Source organism: Drosophila subpulchrella, chromosome 2R (genome assembly GCF_014743375.2).
Source record: "Drosophila subpulchrella strain 33 F10 #4 breed RU33 chromosome 2R, RU_Dsub_v1.1 Primary Assembly, whole genome shotgun sequence".
Lineage (NCBI taxonomy): Eukaryota > Metazoa > Arthropoda > Insecta > Diptera > Drosophilidae > Drosophila > Drosophila subpulchrella.
Window position 1 is genome coordinate 15,214,137 of NC_050611.1, and position 22,875 is coordinate 15,237,011.

Sequence of the window (22,875 nt, forward strand, 5' to 3'; positions counted from 1 at the left end):
CCCAATTGCATCCTCTTTTCCTACACATTTTGCCATCTCTCGTATGCTGCCGATTTTAATAAACGACAGACCTTGTCGACTGTTGTTCGATCCGCGGCTTGTGGCTCCCATTTTGTTATGAGGAATCCAATCCTGCCAGCCCATTGCACTTTTTAATTTGCTGATTGCGCATGGCAACAGCGAAACGAGCAGGCACGATTAGTTTTATGAAATGCAAATATTTCATTTAAAGCTTAGAATCTTTAATATGCAAATTTATGTTTTGGGAAAATTTATGTAGCCATTCTTCACTACATTTTAATACCCATTACTCGTATAGTAAAAGGGTATACATTATGCGTCGGAAAGTATGTAGCAGGTAGAAGGAAGCATTTTCGTCCCTATAAAGTAAATATATTCTTGATTAAGATCACATGCCAAACATTTTTCAAATCAGACCATACAATAAAAAGTTAAAAGCAAATAAAGTGCGCCATCTCGAAAACAGCCGATTTGCTGCTTGCATACGTCCATCTCCCTCGCACTCCCTTTAGCTGAACTTTTCTATTTTGCATTATTATGTTAATAACTAAATGTATTTCAATGCCCGTCCTAAAATAAAACAGCATAGAATACTAAGAACAGTAGGGATATTATTTATAAGTTTAAGCACTTATTTGACGAACTAAGACAAAAACTCCTTGATTCATGGAATCTCTACAGAAAAGTCGCCTTCATCCCTGTCCTTATATGAATAGCACTTTTCTGCACCCAACTCCAGCAAGCATAGGTAGGCTGTTTCGACTTTTCGAGCTTGTTCTTTCTTAGATTCAGTTGGCGTGGGTTTGTTCAGCTTGCATGCCACATAAATCAGCCTGAGGATGAACTTAATGCTCTTCCCGGACAAAATAAACTTGGAGAACATGGACGTGATTTGAACCATCATACTTGAAGAGATCGGCAAGTCCTCGTTAAACAGTTCCACCTGGCGAATCAGAACCTTGACGCCAGAGGTCACGGCTAAGTCGAACAGATCTTGCCTGTTCATTTGTGGAAAACACATTTCAGCATGGTGACCCTGAGTCGACCCCATGGTAAAGCCAAAGAGCAAAATAAAACATAAGACCAAGAGCTTCTTCTGTAAGGGAAAGGGTTTTAAATAAAGATCTTCAAGATCTTAAAGATCTTACCATTATATCAATGCTACCTGTTCTTTGCTAAAAGATCCGTCTACAAATAAGCATTTTGAAAAGTTCAGAACTTAATTTGCTGCTAATCAGCCGGAAAATCCGATTTCCAATGCTGCAAATCGAAAATAAAGCGTTTTGCCTGGTCTAAATGTTATGTAAGCGTAGAATTTTCCAGGGAATTCCTACCGCATTATATCCAGAATTTTAATATCTCTCATTGGCGCAGTTGCGCTGTGCTGGCATTGACCTTGCCTCACACTTGGATAGTTGGCCAAAATGGGTATTCATTAACAACACCAAAGGCAAACAAATAGAGCCGAGGCACGCGAGAAATTCAATGTGAAATAAAAGCGATTAATAGAAACAGATTCGATGCTGTGCCTGCACTGCGTTAAATTTTTGGTTCGAATCTACCTCATAAATGAGACGGCAAAATCAAATTTCCACTCAGCCCCATGGAGTGCGAGGCTTTTCCTCTTAGCCGTTTGCAGTGTTTACAATTTTCCAGTGCTTTATATATGACGCTCGGTTGTTGATAGTTTCTGCGTGCGCCTGTTTTCAATGAAATCGTTCAATATGGATACCGATTTTGTGTGGGAATATAAAATTGGCGAATTATTCATGTGTCGAAAGAGGGGATCGGTGGGGGGTCTCTCCATCAGAATGTCCGCTTGTTTATCTGGGTATGTGTTTACTCCAGGCGAATCGAAAATATGCAGACAATTAAATCGCTGTGATCTATGCATTTCACTTAAAATACACTTGACGACAATAATAAATTATATAAATAAGAAGAATGCAATATGCCACAAAATGTTTATAAAGAACTTCCAAATAAAGTATTAAGTAATTAATTTTAAACTAAATATTAAACTTAAGTTTAGAAAATATTTCTCCCTGTGTAGCAAATATTTGTTGAACAATTAAAATTAGATTTCAAACTATTTTTGCGACTCTTGAACATTGCATGGCGATCGTCTCTGTGCAATTATAGTTTGCCATGAAATCTGTCGCATAAATCCCACTGCACATATATTTCGCCAACTTATTGCAGTTTTAAGCATGTGCTCAGCAATTAATGCATTAATCCAAAGTGACAGGCAGATGATGGCCAGAATATTTATGTATGAATTTATGTTCGCAGCTTATTAGATTAAGCACGTGCAATTGTTTGTTAATTTTGTTAGGATCGTATGTGATATTTTAATTTCCTCTATATATGCTTGTTTTGTTATGCAGAAAGAAAGTTCTTGTTTTGAATTTCCTGGTTGATGGCACAAGGAGTTCTCGGTAAATTCAATTTCCATCTCTTGTGCAAGTTCCACTTGTGTCCGCAATAAACAATTTCCCATTTCACCAATTTCGTTTCACCGCATTATTTACTTCCTTTTCGCCATATCCACAGCCACATCCATATCCTTCCTCTGCCACTTCCATCTCAATCGCTCCAGTTTTTATGGCAGCCAGAGCAGCGTTTATGGCCAAGAGCCATCAAATACGCTCGTGGTCAGCCGGCTGAGGGAAACTTTCGCCGCAACAATGTATCCCCACTCACGCATATTTCTATTTGCGCTGTTGGAATAGAAAACAAACAAATAAACGTCGCAGTGCATCGTATCCCTGGACGAGTTTTCCCAGCGAGATATGCTTACATAACTGCCATGATGACGATGGCAATGGCCAATGGCTCCTGATGAGCTCGGTTCAATGGCTCCATGGCTCCATGGCAACGCACGCACATTCCGAAAGTGATTTTGATTTCGATTTCGTTCGATTCCGTTCGATTTGCTTGCATCAGATGCGAACCTCGACCAAAAAAGAGACAACGGCAAACGAGTTCAATTGGTGAAAACCGCTTTTGGCCGCCAGTTTGCATCGCTATTTCCTGGCCATGGACACTACTCCGCTACACTTCACTCCACTCCTCCTCCCGCGGCAAGATGGGAAAACTTGATTTTCCAGCTGAACCCAAGGCGAGCGGAAAACGCATTCCCATTCGGATCGTGAGTTTCCCAGAGCTGTCTTCGTCGTCGTCGTCCATGTCGTCGCATGTTGCTCTAATTGCATGACAAACTCTCTTCCAACTTTCACACACTTTTAGCGTTATCTTCGGAGGTAAAACTGCAGCTTTGGTTTAAAACTGCCTGGCCATAAATGTCACATATCAAAAGGAAAAGTGAAATTTTGCTGTTACGACCAAGGCAGCCTGCGGAAATAGTTAAACTGATGGAAGAGTTCAGGGGGCTTTTCAAAACGATAGCGTTCCTAACTTTTAGTGGAGTTTAGGGAGTTAAAAATTTGAAGGACATATTTTTAAACGGAAATATTTTAGTTAATATCCTAAATATTTGGATAAGATATTTTGTAGTTAAAACCATAATTCGCTCACTTTAATTAGTGTTAAATGTTTTAGATAACTTGGTATATATTAAAATCAAGACCTATTATTAGCAACTTTCCTGCTTTTCAAAACGAGTGCGTTCTGAACTTTTAGTGGAGTATAGGGAGTTATAAATAAAGTTATAAATATTTGGCTAAGATATTTTGAACCCTAAACCGAATTTCATTCACTTTAATTAGTGTAAAATGATTTGGATAATGTGATATATATTGAAATAAAGTCTTATGCTTTCTTAAAGATCTTGGCTATTTCCGACACATTCGAACTGCCTTTTGGATTGGAATTTAGTAATTACGAAATATTTCAAAGATGCAGAGCCCATTCGAAACAGAACAGAACACAAAACCGAAATTATTCAAGACATTTTAATGTAATTAAATTCAAACGCAGCCTCTAATAATTTCGTCTGTCTTGTCTGTATTTTGCATCCTATAAATGTGCTAGAACAACAATAGAAAATGAAAGAACAGAATACCAGAGACAGGCAAATCTAATAAGCATAATGAATGAACCCCGAAACTCGGGAATGTCAGCAGCTGAGTTGCTGTTTTCACTCAACACGTTGAACTTGTGCTGTCACCTGTGAAGGCAATGATGAGCAGACCCCCTTGCACGCCACTGCGTATTTTTTTCCCCATTTTATTATTCTTTTTTTTGTGTGTTTTTTTTTTTTTGAGTTCCCAGGGGGTGACCATGGCCGCTGGCATGTGGCAAATGTCTTGCAATCCACACCCGGGCCATGTAAATACGCCTGCTCTGCTGTCGTTTGCTGTTTTGTTTAATTAATTTCTATATTAGATACACTTCATTAAAAATGCCTTGGTGGTGTGCCATTGTTGTGGGTTATTTTTGGCCATCGAAAGGAATTCGGTGATTGAGCGGCACAAATGTGGCTCGAATTGAGATCTGTGCCAGGAGATGCGTTTACAGTTACGGACTCGGCCAGCGCCTAATGGCTCGTAAAAGATCTATGGCCGGCTTGCATAATTCAGTAGATCTTTGTGTGTGCATGTCCGGAACCCAAAACACTTTAGTCCCAGCATTCAGATGCTCCTGTCTTCTCAGGACTCAGGACCGGTCCTTTCCTGTCCCGACCTCTCAACCATTCCATCCATCTGGCCAGTGCCAGAGCAATTAACGCACTCTGAGCCCGGGGTCTAGAGGTGGAAATCGGGTCAAGAGGGGCTAAGCAAAGTGCCGCCCTGGAGTTAGGGGCCATGCATTTGTCGTCGCCGGCATAATGAAATGCATTTCAGTTCTCATTAGGCATGCCATTTTGTGAATCTGATTCAGATTCCGCCTGATGGGATTTCACCCCTCGAGCCTGATGGAGTTAGTCAAATTGAAGTGCACAGAGACTGACTTTAATTGGCCAAACGGTGGCAATAATTGAGTCAATCGAATTCAGCCCCTAGGAGGAACACTACCTTAATGGTTTCTAGTTTTTCAGGTCTTTAAAAAACGAAGGCAAGCACAGAACAATGAAAAAGTAAATATAGGGGGAAACCAAAAACTCTTTAGGTCTCTTATATATACGTCTAAAAGTATGCTATGAAAAAGAGCTTAGTTTTTCGGAACAAATCCGAATGATTTTCGGAGTCAAAAAAGTGTTGCATACTTTAAGACCGACTTTTAGGTGATTGCAAAACCCTAACTAGATCTTGAGTTTCGTCAAAATAGTGGAAAATTAAAAACTCAGGGTTTCTTAAATATATCTCTAAAAGTATGCAGTAAAAAAGAGCTTAGTTTTTCGGAATGAAGCGAATAAGTTTCGGAGTTAAAGTAAAATGCTGCATACTTCTAGGCCGCTCTTGAAGTGATTTCAAAACCCTATCTAAACCTTTAGTTAATAAATGCAGCCAAAGAGCTCATTCAACATTTGTTTGGGTAATATTTTAAGTAAATTCATTTAAGAACAAATCTTTCTTACTCTACTTTGCGTTGTTCCCAGTTAATTTTGTCTCACAATTAAGGGGTTTTTATGCCAGAAGCGCAGCTACCACTTAATGCAACTTTGATGTTTTTCTGGCCACGCACCAAAGAAGAAGTTTCACCTGCTGCGGATTTTCGGGCGGAAACGAGTAAATAAAAACTTTTGCGGTTAAAGTTTTTCCGCCTTTGTTTTGGCTGTGCAAATGTGCTTGCAGCAAATGCAGCCCCCCTCCCCTTTTTTTTACTACCACCGCCCCCTCTGTCCGGAAAATGGACTTCTCATTCGTGTGGCATTTTTTGGCACTTGCCACAATGGCCACGTTCCGCTCTCACACTCGCAGGCACAGACACAGACTGAGGCGCATTCCGTGGCTCGTGGCACGTTGTTCTGGGAGCCCACTCTTCCATTCTACGGACCACGGTCTACGGAATGGTGGGGCGGCAGGGCAGAGGGGGCGTGGCCGCCACGGCTTTTTGGCAGCGGCAACTTTGCTTTGTCATGTGCCATATTTCTTTCTCGCCCGGCAACTGTGCTGCGGTGACAAAGTATCTTTTGTTCAAGAACTGCAAATGCGGCTCTTTCCTAGGCAACTTGATTCGATTCCATCAACGACTGTTCACATTAGCTCCTGCTGTCTCTTCGAATTAAATCCTTTCCCTTTCCATTGATTGTTATATGAGACAGGTTAAATACAGTTTAAATAATAATATAATATATTAAGCTTTTTAATATCAATCCATTCAAGTGATTTATGGTTGTTTCTTTCACAAAATCGATTTTTTTTTTAAAACGCAAATGTATAAAATGCAGTTAAGGAATTTTTTTAAATTCAATGTAGTTAGACTGTCAGACTGACTGAGAGGGAATCCCCCACAGTGTGCTTAAAAAATAACTTGACCTTTTAAACTCGTTTTTTCGTTATCACGAAATCAACAACTGAGAGTACTAACTTTTAATCGCTCTTCCTGAAAAATTCCCAAAAGAACTGTTAAAAACCCGTCAGAGACATGGGTCAAACCACAAAAAGATTTGTTTCTTGTGAAAGAAGGAAAGTCAGCTATTTTAAAACAAGCTATTTGATTTTCACAAGTCTATATAAGGGAAACAGTTTTGTGTGTTTGAAAATCCATAACGGCCTGCGTTAATATTTGTCATGTTGTTGGGATTAAATTTAATTTTCCGTTAGAACATATTGAACCCATTCATCGATATATTGATTTTCAGGGGTTACGGAAATGCGATAGTTAATGTGGCTGCATCGCTCTAAAAAGGGTTGCCAACTTAGCCTGCCGGGGCAACCCTATCTGAACTTTTCACATAGTATGCTCTGGATTCTAGAAAAATCCAAAGTAGGCTTTTGCGTTAAGGACTGTCAAATTCTGGGCCATGCAAGTCATTCGTCTGTGAGACGTCTTACCGTAAAGTACACCTAGGCATACATCAACCACAAATATATATAAAATAAAAAAAACCAAAAAAAGATTAACTCTGACCATAAAATTTGTGTTGTGTTACCTTATACAAAGTGTCTTACCCATAAACCGTGTTCACTTATACCGTGTTACATTCAACCGTGTTACATTCAACCGTGTTACCGAAATTTTTCTTGTTACTTCTTGTTAACACATTGACTTCGCTGCCGGCTTGTTAGTTTGCCCTTCGATCTCTTTCGCTGTCCATCGAGTAGTTCTTCGGTACGAAATAGTTCTAGAAACAAAAAAAGCCGCAGCATGAACAATCTGAACGCCAATGCCAGTGCCTTTTTGTGGCAGGCTCCGACGCAGCAATTGCCGCAGCAGTTGCAGGCGCAGCAGCTGCAGCCGCAGCAGTTGCAGCAGCCTGGGGTGCAGTCCGTGCAGGCCGGCCAGCTGCTCCATACCGCCGTCGTTTCGCAGCCGCGCAAGTTCGGCGGCAACAAGAGCAACTACAACTACATGCACGGCCAGTCCGGTCCGCTCTTGGCCGCCGGAAATCCTGCCGGCAATCCGATGGGCGGTCTGGGGGGCAACCCTAACATCTACCGCAAGCGCCAGCCGATCAACGCCTACAACCCCGGCTGTTATCAAACGAACGGTAAGCAATGGGGTTCTTCGGCGAGTTGGCCAAAACTTTCTTTCAAAGCAATTTTTCACTGAGACTCTTGGCTAAACGAAAAGTGGCCATTTTGTGAAAAAAAAGCAAGCGTATAATTTCTGCCAGAAGATTTTGCAAAACAATTTTGTTTAAAGAAAATATATATAGGTATATGACTCAGCACATTTGTCCCATTTGTAAAGACACCTAAAAAATATGAAATCAATTAATTTTCTTTAAATTTATTAAATACAAGGTAATTTTGGAATAGTGAAACAATTTATCCACCGTTCTATATATATATATGTTGATTTTTTTGTGGGCATAATGACTTGGCAATAATTAAACATACAGTAAACAATGGGGTTCTTCGGCGAGATGACCCAAACTTTTTTACGAATCAAGAAGGGCTGCTACTTTGTGAAAAATGTTTGCAAGTTTTGACCCGAAAAACATTTGTCTCATTTGTAAAGACAATTTTTGTTGCAGAAAATATATATAGGTTTGTCATGGCAAGTTTTGCACCGATAATCTCTTGCAAAGACATCTAGAAAACATGAAATCAATAAATTTTCCTTTCAACGATAATTTTATTAAATACAAGGGAATTTTGGGATAGGGGAACAATTTTTCATTTTCGTTCTATATATTTTTTTTTTGAGGGCATAATGACTTGGCATAAATATTTGCCTAGTAACAGACCATAAGTACCAAAAACCGAAATAGTGTTTAAAAACCCTGGTGTAGAACAGTAAAATTTCCCAATACTGTTTTAATCCCCCTTCCCACCTTTTGCAACATTTGTCGCTAAACGCTGTTCAACACAGATGAATTATTCAAATTGAATTCTTGTACTACTCACTCACTGTTTGAATTGTTAAATACAATATATTTATATATATATTCATATATTTTTGTGCCGTTTCTAACGATTGCACAAATCATTAAACGCATTTATTTTCTTTTGTCTTTTCAGGTAAGTCGCTGTTTTCTATACCCGAAAATGTTGTTATGCTTGAGAGCCGTAAGTACATTTGAAACTAGAGCACATTTCAAACACACACGCACACTAGAAACACAACTCCCCCACAAATACAAATACCAACACGTACATCAACATTTGCAGATTGAATCAATCAATCAATCGTCCTGGGGCCAAAAGTTGAAGAGCAACGCGGGGGAGGGGAAGGCCGGGAGTTTTTGTGATGAAATGTAAACGGCGAAATTAATTTCCAATCGAAAAGGGGGGTGGAAGGGGGCTGAAAGTTCAATTACAAAATAAAACAATGCATCTGGGCAGAGAAATATAAAGATCAAAAGATGCCAGGGCCAAATTTGCATCTCTATGCGAAATTTATTTTTCAGCCATTAATCAATTTCGCTTCTCTTCCGTTCGGATCGGTTCTTACTCCAGTTTCCTGCTGCCGGCCAGCAAAATGCAATTTACATTTTTTGTCTTGCATGAATTTTCAATTGCATTTTCTCGGTGAGCTTTTCTTCTGTGTTTATATCGAGGTCCATTAACATTTCTATAACGATGACGTTGCCGCTCGCCCAGCGACGTCCAAGATTTTCACGATTCTCCTTGGGCGTTCGTTTATTTTTCCCATTTCCCGCATTGTTTTGGCCATTTGCATAATTTTCAATGCACGCAATTTTCATTCAAAACGTCGAAGGGGTGCGCACGGTAAAACCACCTATCTATATAGCCGTAAAAGGCTTGTAATGGTTTTAAAGTGTGGCATTCTGGGCGTTGTGCCTTAAAGATGCCTCTTGAAAGGTGGAAAAATATTACCCAAATTCAATTATGGTTATGGCTCATTTTCTTAATCGTCCCCAAGATCCACCCAAGTGTCATAAAAATATGAAATTGCCGTTTGAACAGTTTTTCTCGTTGGACACAAGAAGCCGAACAAATTTGCACCATAATTAAAATAAATGCTTTCAATGGCCAATAATTGCCAAATAAATTAATTTTAATTGCAAGCAGCCGACGGCGGTTGCGGGTGGCAAAGCAGCAGCAGCACAGCCTGCTAAAAATATATTTCAAAGTGGCTAAAATAAAATGTACGCTTTACATTCGCAACGTGTGTAGGTTGTTCGACTCTCCGCCTTCTTGGCTCTCAACGTTTATATTTATTTTTAAATGTTCCGCTTTTTTCTGTCCAATACGAACGGTGCCACGCCCACTGTTCGCACCACCACTCGCCGCGGCAGATGTCGCTTTTTTTGCAGGTGGTAAGAAGCCGAAAAACACTTAAAAATACATAAAAATACCAATGGGGATATACGAGTGTATACAGAGGGGGGGTGATGTATGTGGATATGGCTGACATGTTTATGGTGGTTGCCTTCTGAAGATTTCCCCAAGATTGTTTTCCATGGGATCAGCGGCCGAGTCACTCGAAGATTTATGTGGGCGTTCATTAAACGCACATCCGTCCCGGCCGCCAATCACTTAGTTAATATGGCAAAATTCTGCCGCCGAGTATTTGCATTTTCATTCAAAATGGGACAATATGGGGGGAAAGTCGCACATTCTTTAGGTTCTTTCCCTCAGCCAGGGTTGTCAGGGCCACCGAGGGCAAACTTGACTTGTTTGTTTATTCTTATCCTGGCCAACTTCAGCAGCTGTTGTCTCTGCACAAAAATAATATACATCCATCCACATATCTACACTTTTTCCGGTTTTCGGGGTGTTCTGGGTAGATGTTTGTGTGTCTGTAGTGGCTTAATTTGCTGGCATTATTACCGTGAAGTGGGTGGCATTTTATTTGCCTTTGGGGCCTGATTGTTGTGGCTTACTTTTGCTGATTGACAGCGCATTTCGTTGCCTTTTGTTTTAGCCCAATATTTGTTCTCGCCTAATGCAGTTTTCCCCCGAAAACTTGGGCTTAGTAATTGTGTTCTGCGGCAGCTAAAATTAATTAAATTAACTTTTTGTTTTACCCCCTGCCTCTGCGAGGTATGTTCCCGAAAAATAACAACAACGCACAAACCCTTGGCTGACAGGCCGTAAATCTTCGGGAGACATCTTCCCACAATAAATTCATAGTGAAATCCAATAATTTCGTTGGTTGCCAGGAAAGATCAAGTGAAAAAACAGCAGCAGCAACATGTTCCATAATAACCCACAACCGCAGCCCGCATGTACAAAAAAAAAATACAAATTGTGTCGCTCGCATTTTATGGTAATTCAATAAATTGAAAATGACAAATTGTGTCATGTTGCGGTCACTGGATTGGCAGACCAGAGAGCCTCCCAAAAAAATATGATATATATATATATAAAACCGCTTGCGGCAGGAACGATGGGGATAATTAAATCTATGTTGGGCATCAATAAAAGTTGCAAATGGATTTTTAAAGTCGCCGGCGAGACTGCTGAAGCTGGAGCAGCGAGCAGCACATCCATCAATCAAAGACGATCAATCAAATTGTTGTCAACATCGGCGCACGCAGCTAACGATGAGTTGGTGGATGTTGCCGCTAGCTGTCGCTAGATGGCGTGTCAAACAAGGACAATGTCGCTGTCGTCGCCTGGCTGAACTTTCAGTCAAACCACCACCGCCACTAGCACCACCCAATATCCTTGCACCACCACCAGCTGCCCCACTAACGAGCGCTAATGGACACACCAGTCCTGCTGCTTCCGCAAGGAAACTATTGAGCCAAATTCGTGTGGGGTGCTTGGGATATGGAAACTTTGCCACTCCACGCAATATTGCGTCGATTATCTTCAATCAAAAGGCAGTGATTGATGACTGCGACGACGACTACTGGCCGGATGGGACTATATTCATGCTCCGGATTCCGGATGTATCCTGGAAGTTTTAAATTTCCCTTCAGCAGCTGGCAATCCGCCTTAATGCCGGCCATTCATCAGCGTCCTGCGGTATTATTGAAGGCTTTATTGCTTTTGATTACATTTGCAATTGATTCGTTTGTGCCTCGACACAGGTTGTGGATCCATTGTTTTGGTCTTTCTTATATTGCCATTTTAATTACGCTGCCCTAAAAAACAGAAAAGGGGCAGGAATATTGCCACTTAATGTGCCTAATGATTTTCTTTAATGTGCCGCTGCGCAGTTTTATGAACCAAAAAGTGAACCATTTTGCTGCCTAATTTATGCAGGACGCGGCTGCTTCATCTCACTTTGCTCCGCGCCCCTCTTCTATTCTCCTTATAATTTGTAATTAATTTAGCATCTGGACAGCCTGGCATGAAAAAATATATATAGAGGGGGGTAAAAAACGCTGGCAGCTTTTTGTCATGGAAGCTCGCATACTTTTTGGTGTAATTCTGCAGAGCAATTAATTGGACATTTTGCTAATGCGTTTGCCACTTGCACTTTTTGCCCTCTATCCATCTTTCGCTTAGAGAACCGTGCAATTTTCCAAATTACAATATCGAAATTGTCCCCCAGCTGCACATCGCACTTGCCCCATAGTTCGCCATTTGGCTCTTTTTTTCCTCCTTATTGTTTGTTATTTTTTTTATGGCACTATCGATTTTCGCTTTTCCCCCGGCCGATAAGTGAGTGGGGAAAAACTTTATCAAAGCGAGCACACCAAGTTTGTTATTAGAGCATGGTTGCGCAATTCAAAGAGAATTTTTCCACAGACTCGAGATAGTTTTTGGGGTGTATGAATATTATAAATATGCAGCGTATATTTACACAGTGTGAACTCCATTAAGTGGAAAAACGCTCGACAAACGTCGCATGCAATCGTCAGTGGGAGGGCTATCGCTTTTCCAACCACCACCCACAGAGTCAATACATCAACAACCACAACAAACCAGGCGCCTTTGGCGAGGGTGGCCACTAAAGTTGTAGTGGTTGCTCCTCAAGCCAGCTTATATCGCATTGAGAACTCTCTGCTCTCGAAATGTCACTTAACATTTATTTTCTGCTCTTGGCCAAACTGCATCAGCTCGAATTGAGTAATTCGATGAGGGCTAAAAACTCGAGAGCTGCTGGCCAAGAACTCTCCAGCCGATAAGTGGGCGGATGAGTGAGTGTGTGTGTGTGTGTGGGCGTGGCTGTGGGGACACAGATTGCACATCTGTTTGCATGCCATTAAAGCATCGGGGGGTCGCTCGATGTTTACCAATGCGATAATTAGGGGAAGCCAAGAGAGGAGGATCGCTGGTCTTGGCCAAAACCGAAAGCAAAGGCCAAACTAAAGGCCAAGCCGTGCCAATTTGCTAAGCAAACACCCACATGCTGCCCACCGTGTGTGTGTGATTATGAATTATATTATAAATCCTCATAAGCAAGGTCCTAACGCTCCAGTGGTACACACCCAACTTAAATGCCGTTTTCTGCTTCTAATTATGTTGTCCTCGTTGTCCCAGCTTATTTGCCCTGTATGTTTGTTTGTTTGTTTGTCTGTCTGTTTGTTTGCCAGGAGTGAAGGAAAGTATGCAAACAAAAGTTGTTGGAGACGAGGAAAAGCGGCAATTACATGCGTTTATATTATTCAAATCCGCCGTAAACGTAATTAAACCCATGAGAGTTGGGCACAAATTTATTTCCACGCTTCCAGGCGGTCGTAAAAAAATCCGCAATCCTTTTCCCCCACTTTGGGTGCTTCTTATCGGACTAATTTCCACGAAGAAACGGGGATTGCGTATCGCATATAAATTGGCTCATTGCCATTGGGTTCTGTGGGTCGTTGTCTTTGCGCTCTTTGATTTCTTTTCCCCGATAAGCACTGGAATTTCCGCTGCTGGCCTTTAGATTCAGTTAAAGGCTTAAAGCCAGCGAAGTTTTTCGGAACATTAAAAACCAATCAGGGGGCACATTGTCACATAATCAGCTTTGGAGTTTCGCCCGAAAAGCTTACATGTGTGACCGGGTTTTCTCGCAATCTCTGCGCTCTATTATGATTATTTTTTATAAGCTCTCCGCTGGGGTTCAGCATCGTTTCAGCTGCTATCATGCTATCATGTCACACACAGGGACAACTCTTTGCCAACATAATAGTTTTGCTTATGAAAACAAATTCAATTTTGAAGCTGCTTATGGAAATGTTTATGCAAGACGTGAGCGCAGATAGCCAGCCCCCGCCACTCCACTCTACCCCTTCCATCGTTTGGGGGAAAATTAATGTCACATGGATGGAAGTGAGTGCGCGCACGAGTCGGAAAAACGGGGGAGGAAATTCGAGAGGGGGGGCGTGGCATGTTGTGCATGATGCAGCCAGATAAACGGGACAACGGCGTCATGACTCTTGCCATATTTTGCAGCAGTACAGTCTCGGGCTCCTAAGTTGACTCTAACAAATTGAAAATCATCGAACGGTGCTGAGGTGGCTGGTAAATAGGGTTGGAACTGCAGCTGAAAAATATTGTAGCATACATTTAAGCAAATTGCAATTAAGGTGAACGAGAGAGGGCTGTGTTTGCCAGCCAGCTATTACCCTGTTCATTGGACCAACTTTCGCAGCTACCAATTCCCAGTTTCCATTTCCCATTTCCCCCATCCACCGCTGACAAAGTGTGCCAATACACGCCGCACACAAAGTATGCAACAATTTGCAGCACAAATACTTTGTAGAACCACCGCATCCACACCTCCAGCCATATGCGTAGTTTTATTTGTTTAGTTCTTCACCACCCACTTTCACCCACACATTGAGGCCGAGTTTTAATGGATTTCTGTGCAGCTGGTTTTTGTGGTTTGGTGAAAGTAGTGCCTTCTTTGTAGCACATCCTCTACTCTATTTTGTTGCAGGGCTCACTAAAATACTTGGTTAAATTTCTAAATATCTACTGTCCACTACCGCGCGTGTGTGTGTGGGTTTTCTAATTGCAAACCAACAAAGCACTTAATCGCGACACACGTGTCGTATACGTAATCCACTGGGTAACATTTCTGTGTTTCTGTATGCAAATGACTGCGGTTTGGCGCACAAACAAACCATCTAACTCAACTAAAAACGAAACTAAACTCCAACTTCCGCCTGGCCGGCGTGAAACACATAATCTAAAATAATTTGTGCGCGGTGAAAATTTACACCTGCTCAGTTTGCCACCTTTGGCTCCCCTTTCGACGCCTTGCGTGTGAAACATTTTCCAGCAATTGCATGCAACAATTCCCCGAATGCTTAAACATTTTAGGCACGCTTCCGACGCAACCTCCTCCAGCCAGGGGGCGTGAATTTCTTTTCTTGGGTGTTCGGCCACCCCTACACAAAACCCTACCCAACCCCTAGGCGTATACTTGATTTTCGGGGGCAAACAACGGAAGCTGGGGCTGGCAATTTCGCTTGGCTGGCGTCACGCATACGCCCCGTGTTGCAGCAAATCAGCCAGGGCGGTGAATTTCAATTAAAGCCCAAAAACAGCGGGCACTCAGTCGCTCTTGAAATGAATAACTATGTGGCTCCGGGGTCTCGGCTGTTCATGCGATATTGTTATTGACTCGAGGGGCTATCGAAGGCTTAGTTGGATAGCAGGCGGGGGAAACCCAAACATTTTCCTTAACCAAACCGCCGCAAGTTCCATTGGTCGAGGATTATTTACTTATGGCTAAAGTTGGTGAATTGAAACGTGTCTAGGCCAAGTTTTCCGGGGGCAACGCTTTAAAATTCGCACGTAAATTCAAACGGATTAAGGGCTTTTGAAAAATTGCATCAATTTGTGTTGTTTGCATTGGACTCCCTCCTCGCATTGCCGCGAATAAAACAACATAAAAATGCCAGATTTTTTTGGCATACACAAACTTTTTTGGCTATTCTAACTTCTCACCGTGTGTGTGTGTGTGGGGATTTATATGCAAATATTTTGTCAGGTAGCCCCAAAGTCCAAAATAAACCAGCCATGACGAGAGGACGACTCTCTGGACACTCGACTCCCCAATGCAAAGCCACAGTTGCTGGCTTTCGCAGGACGACGACGTCGACGTGGTGCAACTAAATCAAATCAAAACAAAAACAGCTCCGAAATGGCAACTCTGGCAGCCATTTTGGCATAACAAGCACCATGCAAATTGAGTTCCCAACGCGACTCTGTTGGCTGTCTCACTTTTTCCCCCCCTTCGCCAACTTTGCGAGTGATTAGGTTAAAGTGTTTGGCTTAAACAAGGCCAACAAGAAAAAGTTGCATGTGTCTGCCGGCTGGCGACACTTTTAAAGTTAATTAAATGCCTGCCATGCTGTCTTTGGCCATATTTGCCGCGACATTTTGGCAGTGTGTGGCAGTTTTTGGCTTTAATTACAAGACGTCAGCAGATTTGCGATGCTGTGGTGCGCTGAGCCTTCCGTTTTTATTGTTTTTGGCCTGGGATGTTGGTAATACCAATACGAGTGGTTCCCATTTTGAAGCCACTCTTTCGCTTGCAACCGCTGTAAAGCAAAACACAAAATGGAAACCCAAAGAACCCCGGCTACAGACCAATTTGGTCTGTATATTCTGCACATTTTTTTCTACGCCTGCCAAAAATTCAATTAACTTACATGCCAAACCGCAGCCGGCATGAAAGAGGGGTATCATTCCCCGAAAACCGCAGCCAAAAATGTCAGCATCACCCAGTCGTCGTCGTAACCGAACTAACCCCCTTTGGAATAGCCGCCCCTGGTCTGTGAGCCCAGTTTCGTGGTTTCCTTTAGCCCTTTTCTGGTTTTAGGATTTTCATATTAGATAGGGAGCTCTTCAATTTTTGAAACCTCGGCGTTACCATGCTTCTCCTCCTCATGCAACAACAATAATTAAGCTAGCCTTAAGTTTTAGTTTAAAAGAATTTGAAGCCACTAAAAAAAACCAATCCGTTTATCTTTTTCGTTTCATTTATATATTTTGCTATCGCTTATTGTTGTTGCATGCATTGAATAACACAAAAATGTACCAAAAAACATGCAGTACCAACACTGCCGACACCACAACAACATGCACACCACCACCACCACCACCAACAACAACATCTACAACAACAACATCAACAACATGCACCACCACCACATCATCAACAACTAGTTGCCCCAGCTCAATCGCACAATCTTTGTCAATTTAAAGAGCCACCGCTATTGGGACCCGGCGCCGCCTTCCCGCCATTCGGAGCCCCAGAATACCATCCCACCACGCCCGAGAATTGGAAGGGCGCCGCCATCCATCCCACTGGTTTGATGAAGGAACCGGCAGGCGTGGTGCCCGGACGCAATGCTCCGGTGGCCTTCACACCGCAAGGACAGGCCCAGGTGAGTATTTCGCCGTGTTCCAGAGGCGGTGCACAAATATAATTGTTATTTGTCCGCAATTTCTGATCCAAGACAACCAAGACCCTACCCATTTCCCACACTACCCCCATCCAAGACAGAATTTTAATTAACTCCTGTTGTTTTCCCACTTTTCCTTATCTTCCTGCCGCTGCTCCTTCAGGGCGCCGTCATGATGGTCTACGGCCTGGACCACGACACTTCCAACACGGATAAGCTCTTCAATTTGGTGTGCCTGTACGGCAACGTGGCACGGGTAAGTTGGAGCATTTAAATTGTATTTAAATTGGGAGACCATAGAGATAAGCACATTGATTTCATTCGGATGAATCGGAGATCAGGAAAAATTCATTTATTAAGTTGGGAGTATTTGATACTATCTATTTAAAAGGAAATATCCAAAGAGAATGCACTTACGTGATATAATATTTCATTTATTGAGTTGGGAACATACGAAATAATTTTTCAAAAATGAAATTTCCAAGGGTTAGGTACATAGGATAGGTATCTGCTTTACGCAACTATTAGGAGTTTTTTTTTGTGTTTTTATATAAAGTATAGTTTTATTTTTCTCGAAAATTCTATCAAATCGAAAAAGAGAGAGCGAAATAGCCCAAAAAATTACTCGGTGAGAGCGAGAAATCAATGCACGAAACTCTCCGAAAGAGAAAATAAGAGCAAAATTCAAGAGGGTGATCATATCAAATAGATACGCTGTAACTTATCAAGATAGAATAAATATAAATATATATATAAGTAAAATAAATGTTAGTTGATCAAAATGATCATCATAATAATTTGTAGGGATAACTTGTTAGCACAACCATTAGGATTTTATTTAGAGTTCTTGTGATCTATTAATCTCCTTCGCATTTTCTTAACAAATATGAGATGTTCTTACTTAACCTCCTGGTTTTTAAACAAACTAATGTTAAAGCACACTCAAATGTTCGTTTAGCACCAGCACTTCAGGGATCTTCTCCCTATCATCTGCCCTAACCCTTTGCTCATGACCTTTTCGATTGTAAAAGAAGGCGAGGAAAGAAATATCCTCAACTTGCACTTAGCCAAAAAGCTGACAAAAAGAAGAGGAGGAAAATACGCATTTCATTGCCGCCGCCTTGCTTTTGGTCGTCAGCACTTTGCGGCGAAATATCGGCTAAAGGGAAAAAAAGGTGTTTTTGAATGGGAAAGTCAACCGCAAGAACACTGTGTCTGTGTGCCATTTGTAAATGTGCAAATAAAACGAAAGGCAATAAAAGGACGAGGCCAGGACACAGCGAAGACGACCAGCAGAACCTACGGCTGTATGTAGTAGGCCAGTTGGAACCTCAAAACACATTTAGATAAAGCGTTTTAGATTAATATCCTCGCCATGTGTGGGCCAGTCGGTGCTCCAAGCGCCTCGGGACAGCAATCAGTGCAGCGTCATCAGCTTTATCTGTGTGGGGGCGTGGTCGTTGGCCAACCTAAACACCAACCTAAGCCAACCCCCCCATACTCCCACCTCCTTCGACAATGGCAAGTCGCTTGTAAATCAAAACACGATGACGACCAAAAAAGAATCCATTAAAAAGGTTTGGTGAATGGCAATTGGGAATGTGCTCATTGTTAGTCGTCGCCGGGGCGAAAAGGAAAAGCCCGCTTGGGGAGCATTTAGTGCAGCCACAGAAAATGAAAACGCCTCAGCTATCTAAACCACCACCCACTTACTATTGCCCCGGTGAACAATGAGCTTGTGGGGGAAAGCCACCAACATCAAAGTCAAATGCTAAAAACTTCTTTGGCGTGTGCCAGAGCTTTCACTTTATTGCTACTATGATTCCGCCCCTCATGTGTGAGTGTATGTGTGGTGTGTCCTTTGACAATTGCGCTCGCCAAGGACAACGGGGGATCGCTTCCTTTACTCCCTTCAAGCACCCCCACATGTTTTGTTTAGTTTATGTCTGCGATAAAGCGAGTCAAGGCGACCGGGGGAGACCACAAGAACCACTTTCGCTGCACCCTGAAGTAGCTGGGAGCCAGGGGTTATTCAATCCTTCAAAGGAGTTATATCGTTAAGGAATTTCACTGTGTCGTATACTAAGCGAAAGCGTCCTCATACAATATCACTTATATGGAAAACCATGATTTTGTAGTGCGAAACGCTGGTTTTGCTAGATTTCTTTTAATGGGTACTTGGTATAAACTTAAACCAAAAGGGTTTATTCTTAAAACAAGAATTTTTTAAAGCCTTGATTAAGTTCCATCTTCTGTTGCTAGATTTCTTTTAATGATTTCTTTTTTTTAAACAAGAATTTTTTAAGCCTTGATAAAATTCCATCTTCTATTAAAACCCTGATTTATGGCTGTCCAGACTAAAATTAGAAGGTCATTGCAAATTATTGGGAAAAATATCCTACAGCTTAACATTCCTACTTAAAGGTACCATAGAACCATGTGGTATAATTAATTACTTAGAGATACAATAACAGCATTTGGTAAATTTAAAATAGCCACATTTCCATAACTCAAGCTTATCCTAATTAAATTATTATATTAATGCATTGGATACTTACTTGTTTTTGACAAACTGACTCCATTTATTTAAAAAAAAAAACGGTGTACAGCCTAACCAAATTCTATAAACTTAAATATTTAATCATGTTTAAAATGCCAGGACTTTAAATCCCGTTAAATAATCCCGTCTGCTAGTCTAAAATCAAAATGCAATCCAAGTAAAGAAGGAAAGAGGAATATTCCCCAAGACCCTAACAAACAAATATAAATCGATACCCATCACAGCACTTCCACTTTAATTTGTTTTTCATTTTTTGCATTCACCAACTGGCCTCCATTAGCCGATAATTTAACTGACCTTTGCTTTACTTTACTTTATGCCCAGCAATACACCCACAGGTCCTAGAAGAACCCCTCCTTTAGCCCATTACTTTCGTGGGTGGGCCGCGATAATTCAAGGCGCGGCCATTTAGTTCAGTTTCTTTCTCTGACACTTGCAGCGGTTCGAGGAGAGTGGATGTGCATAGGGCCAAATTTATTGCCAACTTCCTGTCCGAGACGGAAACTACTCATTAGCCATTAAAAATGATTATGCGAAAACATTATTCACTGGTCGGCTAAGCCGCAAGCATACATTTCTCCATTCTGGCCCTCTGCTCTTGGCCACCCACTCGCTTTTTAGCCCAACTCTCGGCTTCAGGCCGAGGTTTTTCCCTCACATCGCAAAATGCTCGGTTCGCTGCGCCTGTCGCTATGCAACTGAGTTCACAAGAGTGAAAAGCCAGGGCTGTTGCCTCATTATAAAGTCGATGGGCATGTGTGTGTGTATCGACGGGGTCTGTTTGGATGTATCTGCGAGTTTATGGGCCGACATGTTTGAATTGCGAATGAGAAATTGATGGCCACTCAATCAAAGTGCCGTTGCCGCCTGAGTTTCCTTGAAGCCCCACGCCTCTGCTTTTCATCCCACACCATATGTGGGTGTTAATGGGATTCCCAGGGGGGAAGCATTCGGGATCGTGTCATCCCTAAATTATGGATAAACGAAGCCAGGATGCCCTTATCCTTTGGAAGCGAACGAACGGATATACATCGTTTTAGATTTCAATAAGCCGATCCTAATAGGGTTTAGCATAAACATTCTGCTGTAAGGAATTTGATTAACCTGCCGAAAAATGTGTTGCTCAAAGTTTCATCTGTCGATATTGACTGGTAAAGCTGTCAAATATGTTGGGATGGCAAAAGTAGGTGGACCCAGGGGAACTGCCCTGAATTGTGTTTGCATTTTGCGATTTGTAATTTCCACTTTCCCCGCACCCAAAGAAAATATTGCCAAGCAGTTTCCTTCCGCCCCAACGAAGCAATCTGGTTAATTATTTCTGGGACCGGGCGATGAAGTCATCAACAAATTGATTTTCAGGTTAAATGGCATGACAAAAATGAGATGGGAGAGGAGGGGGTCGACTCAAGGGACTTCTAGCGACAAGCTGTGCTGACAGGGCAAAGGTTTTCCGGGGAAAAGTCAAATGTCTTTAAAGGGCCAACCAAATACACGCACTCAATTAAATACGCATTAAAAAAACATTTGGATACAATGTGGATAGGGGGAGGGGGGATACCGACCCATTGTGTATCCAGGTTTGAAGGACTGGTTTTAAGGGGGGGTCATAGGTCAGCCAATGCTGCTATCTCGAGCTGCGCGTGAGCAATTAAATCAAATGGCAGAGCAGACACCATGCCACATTGCACAACAAAGCGATCTCGGGCGCGGGGGTCGCATTTTAATTAACGCAGTGGCGGCGCACCAGGGGTCATGGGGTGGAAAATGGCAGCCAGGGACGTGGAGAGGGTTTGGTGGGGGGATGAAGTACAGCACAGCTCATTAGACACGCACCGAATGTTTGGCGCTGCTGCGGCTGCGGCTGTTGACCAGCAGCAGTGACCATCCAGCCATGAAGCGCTCTTTGATTTGGCCAGAGAGTCCTGCTGGCACGCGGTTCTATTTCGTACATGTATATTATATATCTATATTATATATAAACCCTATGTTTGCATGTTTGGGATTTCATTATCCTTTTGTTTCTGGGGAATCCAGCAGAGAGGTGGAGGGGGGCTATCTGTACGCTTTCTGCTTGACTGATTTATGGTCTATATTTATTTTTATACATTGTTTTATTTTTATGATTTCGTTTTGGTTCGGTTTCGTATTCGATAAGCCCCATTTAGTTTTTATTTACTTTTCTCCCCAGCCATCCCCCCCCCATCCCCAATGGATCCCACACTTTGCCATACCATTTCTACTCCATTCAGGCGTATTCGTTTTGATTGCGGCCCACTTTAGATACACTCCATGGCTTGGTAGTTGCATGCGGATGTGTCGGGGGATTGGTTTAATTATAAGCAAATTGTTTGCCCCATTTGCAAACGTACCGCAATCCCCACTCCCCACTTGCAGTTGCCTTTGTTTATTCTGAAATGTTTGCAGTTCATTATATTATAATTGGGTTGGCAAAGGACATGGGTGATATTTAATAATTGAATAATTTATCAAATGAGCTTATAATTTGCGCAGCAAAGCCGCGGAAAAGTTTATTGATTTTTTGGACTTCTAGTCGTTTTTACACTAGTTCAAAATGGCCTCCAACTGGCAATTAGCCCGGCCAAGTGCCTGCAGTCATAATTAAATTCGGTCGACCCCAAAACTGCAGTCACACACACACAAATCGAGTGGAAAATAAATCAAATTGGCATTAAATTTACTAAATGCCAAGCTCGCTGCGTGCAGAGAAAAAAAAAGCTGACATCAATACGCCAAATTAAGGCATTTGGAAAACAAAATTGCAGCGCCCGTCGTCCAATTTGGACAGGTGCTGGGTCCGCTTCTCTATTTCGCTGGCCAACGGAGTCGATTGCGAAAACTCGTTTCGGCTCTGGCCAAAACCAGCTCCCCCTTTCGACCGAGTTCAATGCCTGGCGGCGGCCAGCAAATTGATTTGCCAATGCAGCCAGTCAGCCAACCAACCGAGCGAGCGAGCGAGTGAATGAACGAAGGAATTATCCAAGCCGAGCCAGCATTTCCATTGATTTTCACTTTCTCTGGGCTCGTTTTGTAATTATTGCTTGGGAAATTATAATGGTCAATTGCTTTTATAACGCAACAAATGGCTTTCAGCGAGGTGTGAAGGATTTCCAGATTTTTTTTCTTGGAATATTATAGTTTAGTTATGACTAAAATGGAAAGTAGATAAAAAATCGATCATAAATCTTTTTAAAAAAATATTTTTTTCTTTTCCTTATCTCTTCCAGTCCAATTAAACTCAGCTGCAACTTTTTAGCCATTTCAGCACTTACAATGTTCTATAACCATAATAATACAAGGCAGTGTCAAATGACATATCGAATATTTGTCAAGTGAAAATCACAAGCAATGATAATATTTTCGGCTATTTTTGGCTATTGGGCACGTACACGACTGACTTTGATGACCCAATAAGAAGGGAGGAGGGTCCTGGCCATAACCATTGTGGGAGTGCCTGCTCGTATGAGTATACTCACACGGCAGAAACACACACAACACACAC

General features: G+C 42.0%; 2 protein-coding genes across 24 annotated transcripts in view; one reads left to right on the plus strand and one right to left on the minus strand.

The window, feature by feature from the left end:
* LOC119549532 (heterogeneous nuclear ribonucleoprotein L) overlaps nucleotides 1-22,875 on the plus strand; it is a 116,195-nt gene that overhangs the window by 83,963 nt on the left and 9,357 nt on the right. For 13 of the 22 annotated variants that reach the window (XM_037857657.1, XM_037857658.1, XM_037857660.1 and 10 more), the window contains 3 exons: nucleotides 8,553-8,600; nucleotides 16,596-16,777; nucleotides 16,959-17,051. In XM_037857657.1, the coding sequence (XP_037713585.1) occupies nucleotides 8,553-8,600; nucleotides 16,596-16,777; nucleotides 16,959-17,051 (323 nt within the window). Of the gene's footprint in view, nucleotides 1-6,900; nucleotides 7,577-8,552; nucleotides 8,601-16,595; nucleotides 16,778-16,958; nucleotides 17,052-22,875 lie in introns of those variants that run through there. The other 9 variants (XM_037857662.1, XM_037857664.1, XM_037857669.1 and 6 more) reach the window with 3 other exon arrangements.
* LOC119549534 lies at nucleotides 613-1,208 on the minus strand. Of its 2 annotated transcripts, none has more exons than XM_037857677.1 (2): nucleotides 1,170-1,208; nucleotides 613-1,114 (listed from the first exon to the last, which is right to left on the minus strand). In XM_037857677.1, exons 1-2 carry the CDS (start codon nucleotides 1,170-1,172, stop codon nucleotides 686-688), a joined length of 432 nt encoding a protein of 143 aa, XP_037713605.1. In that variant the 5' UTR covers nucleotides 1,173-1,208; the 3' UTR covers nucleotides 613-685. The 2 variants fall into 2 exon arrangements, with proteins under 2 accessions (XP_037713605.1, XP_037713604.1); XM_037857676.1 differs by having other exon boundaries at nucleotides 613-1,117.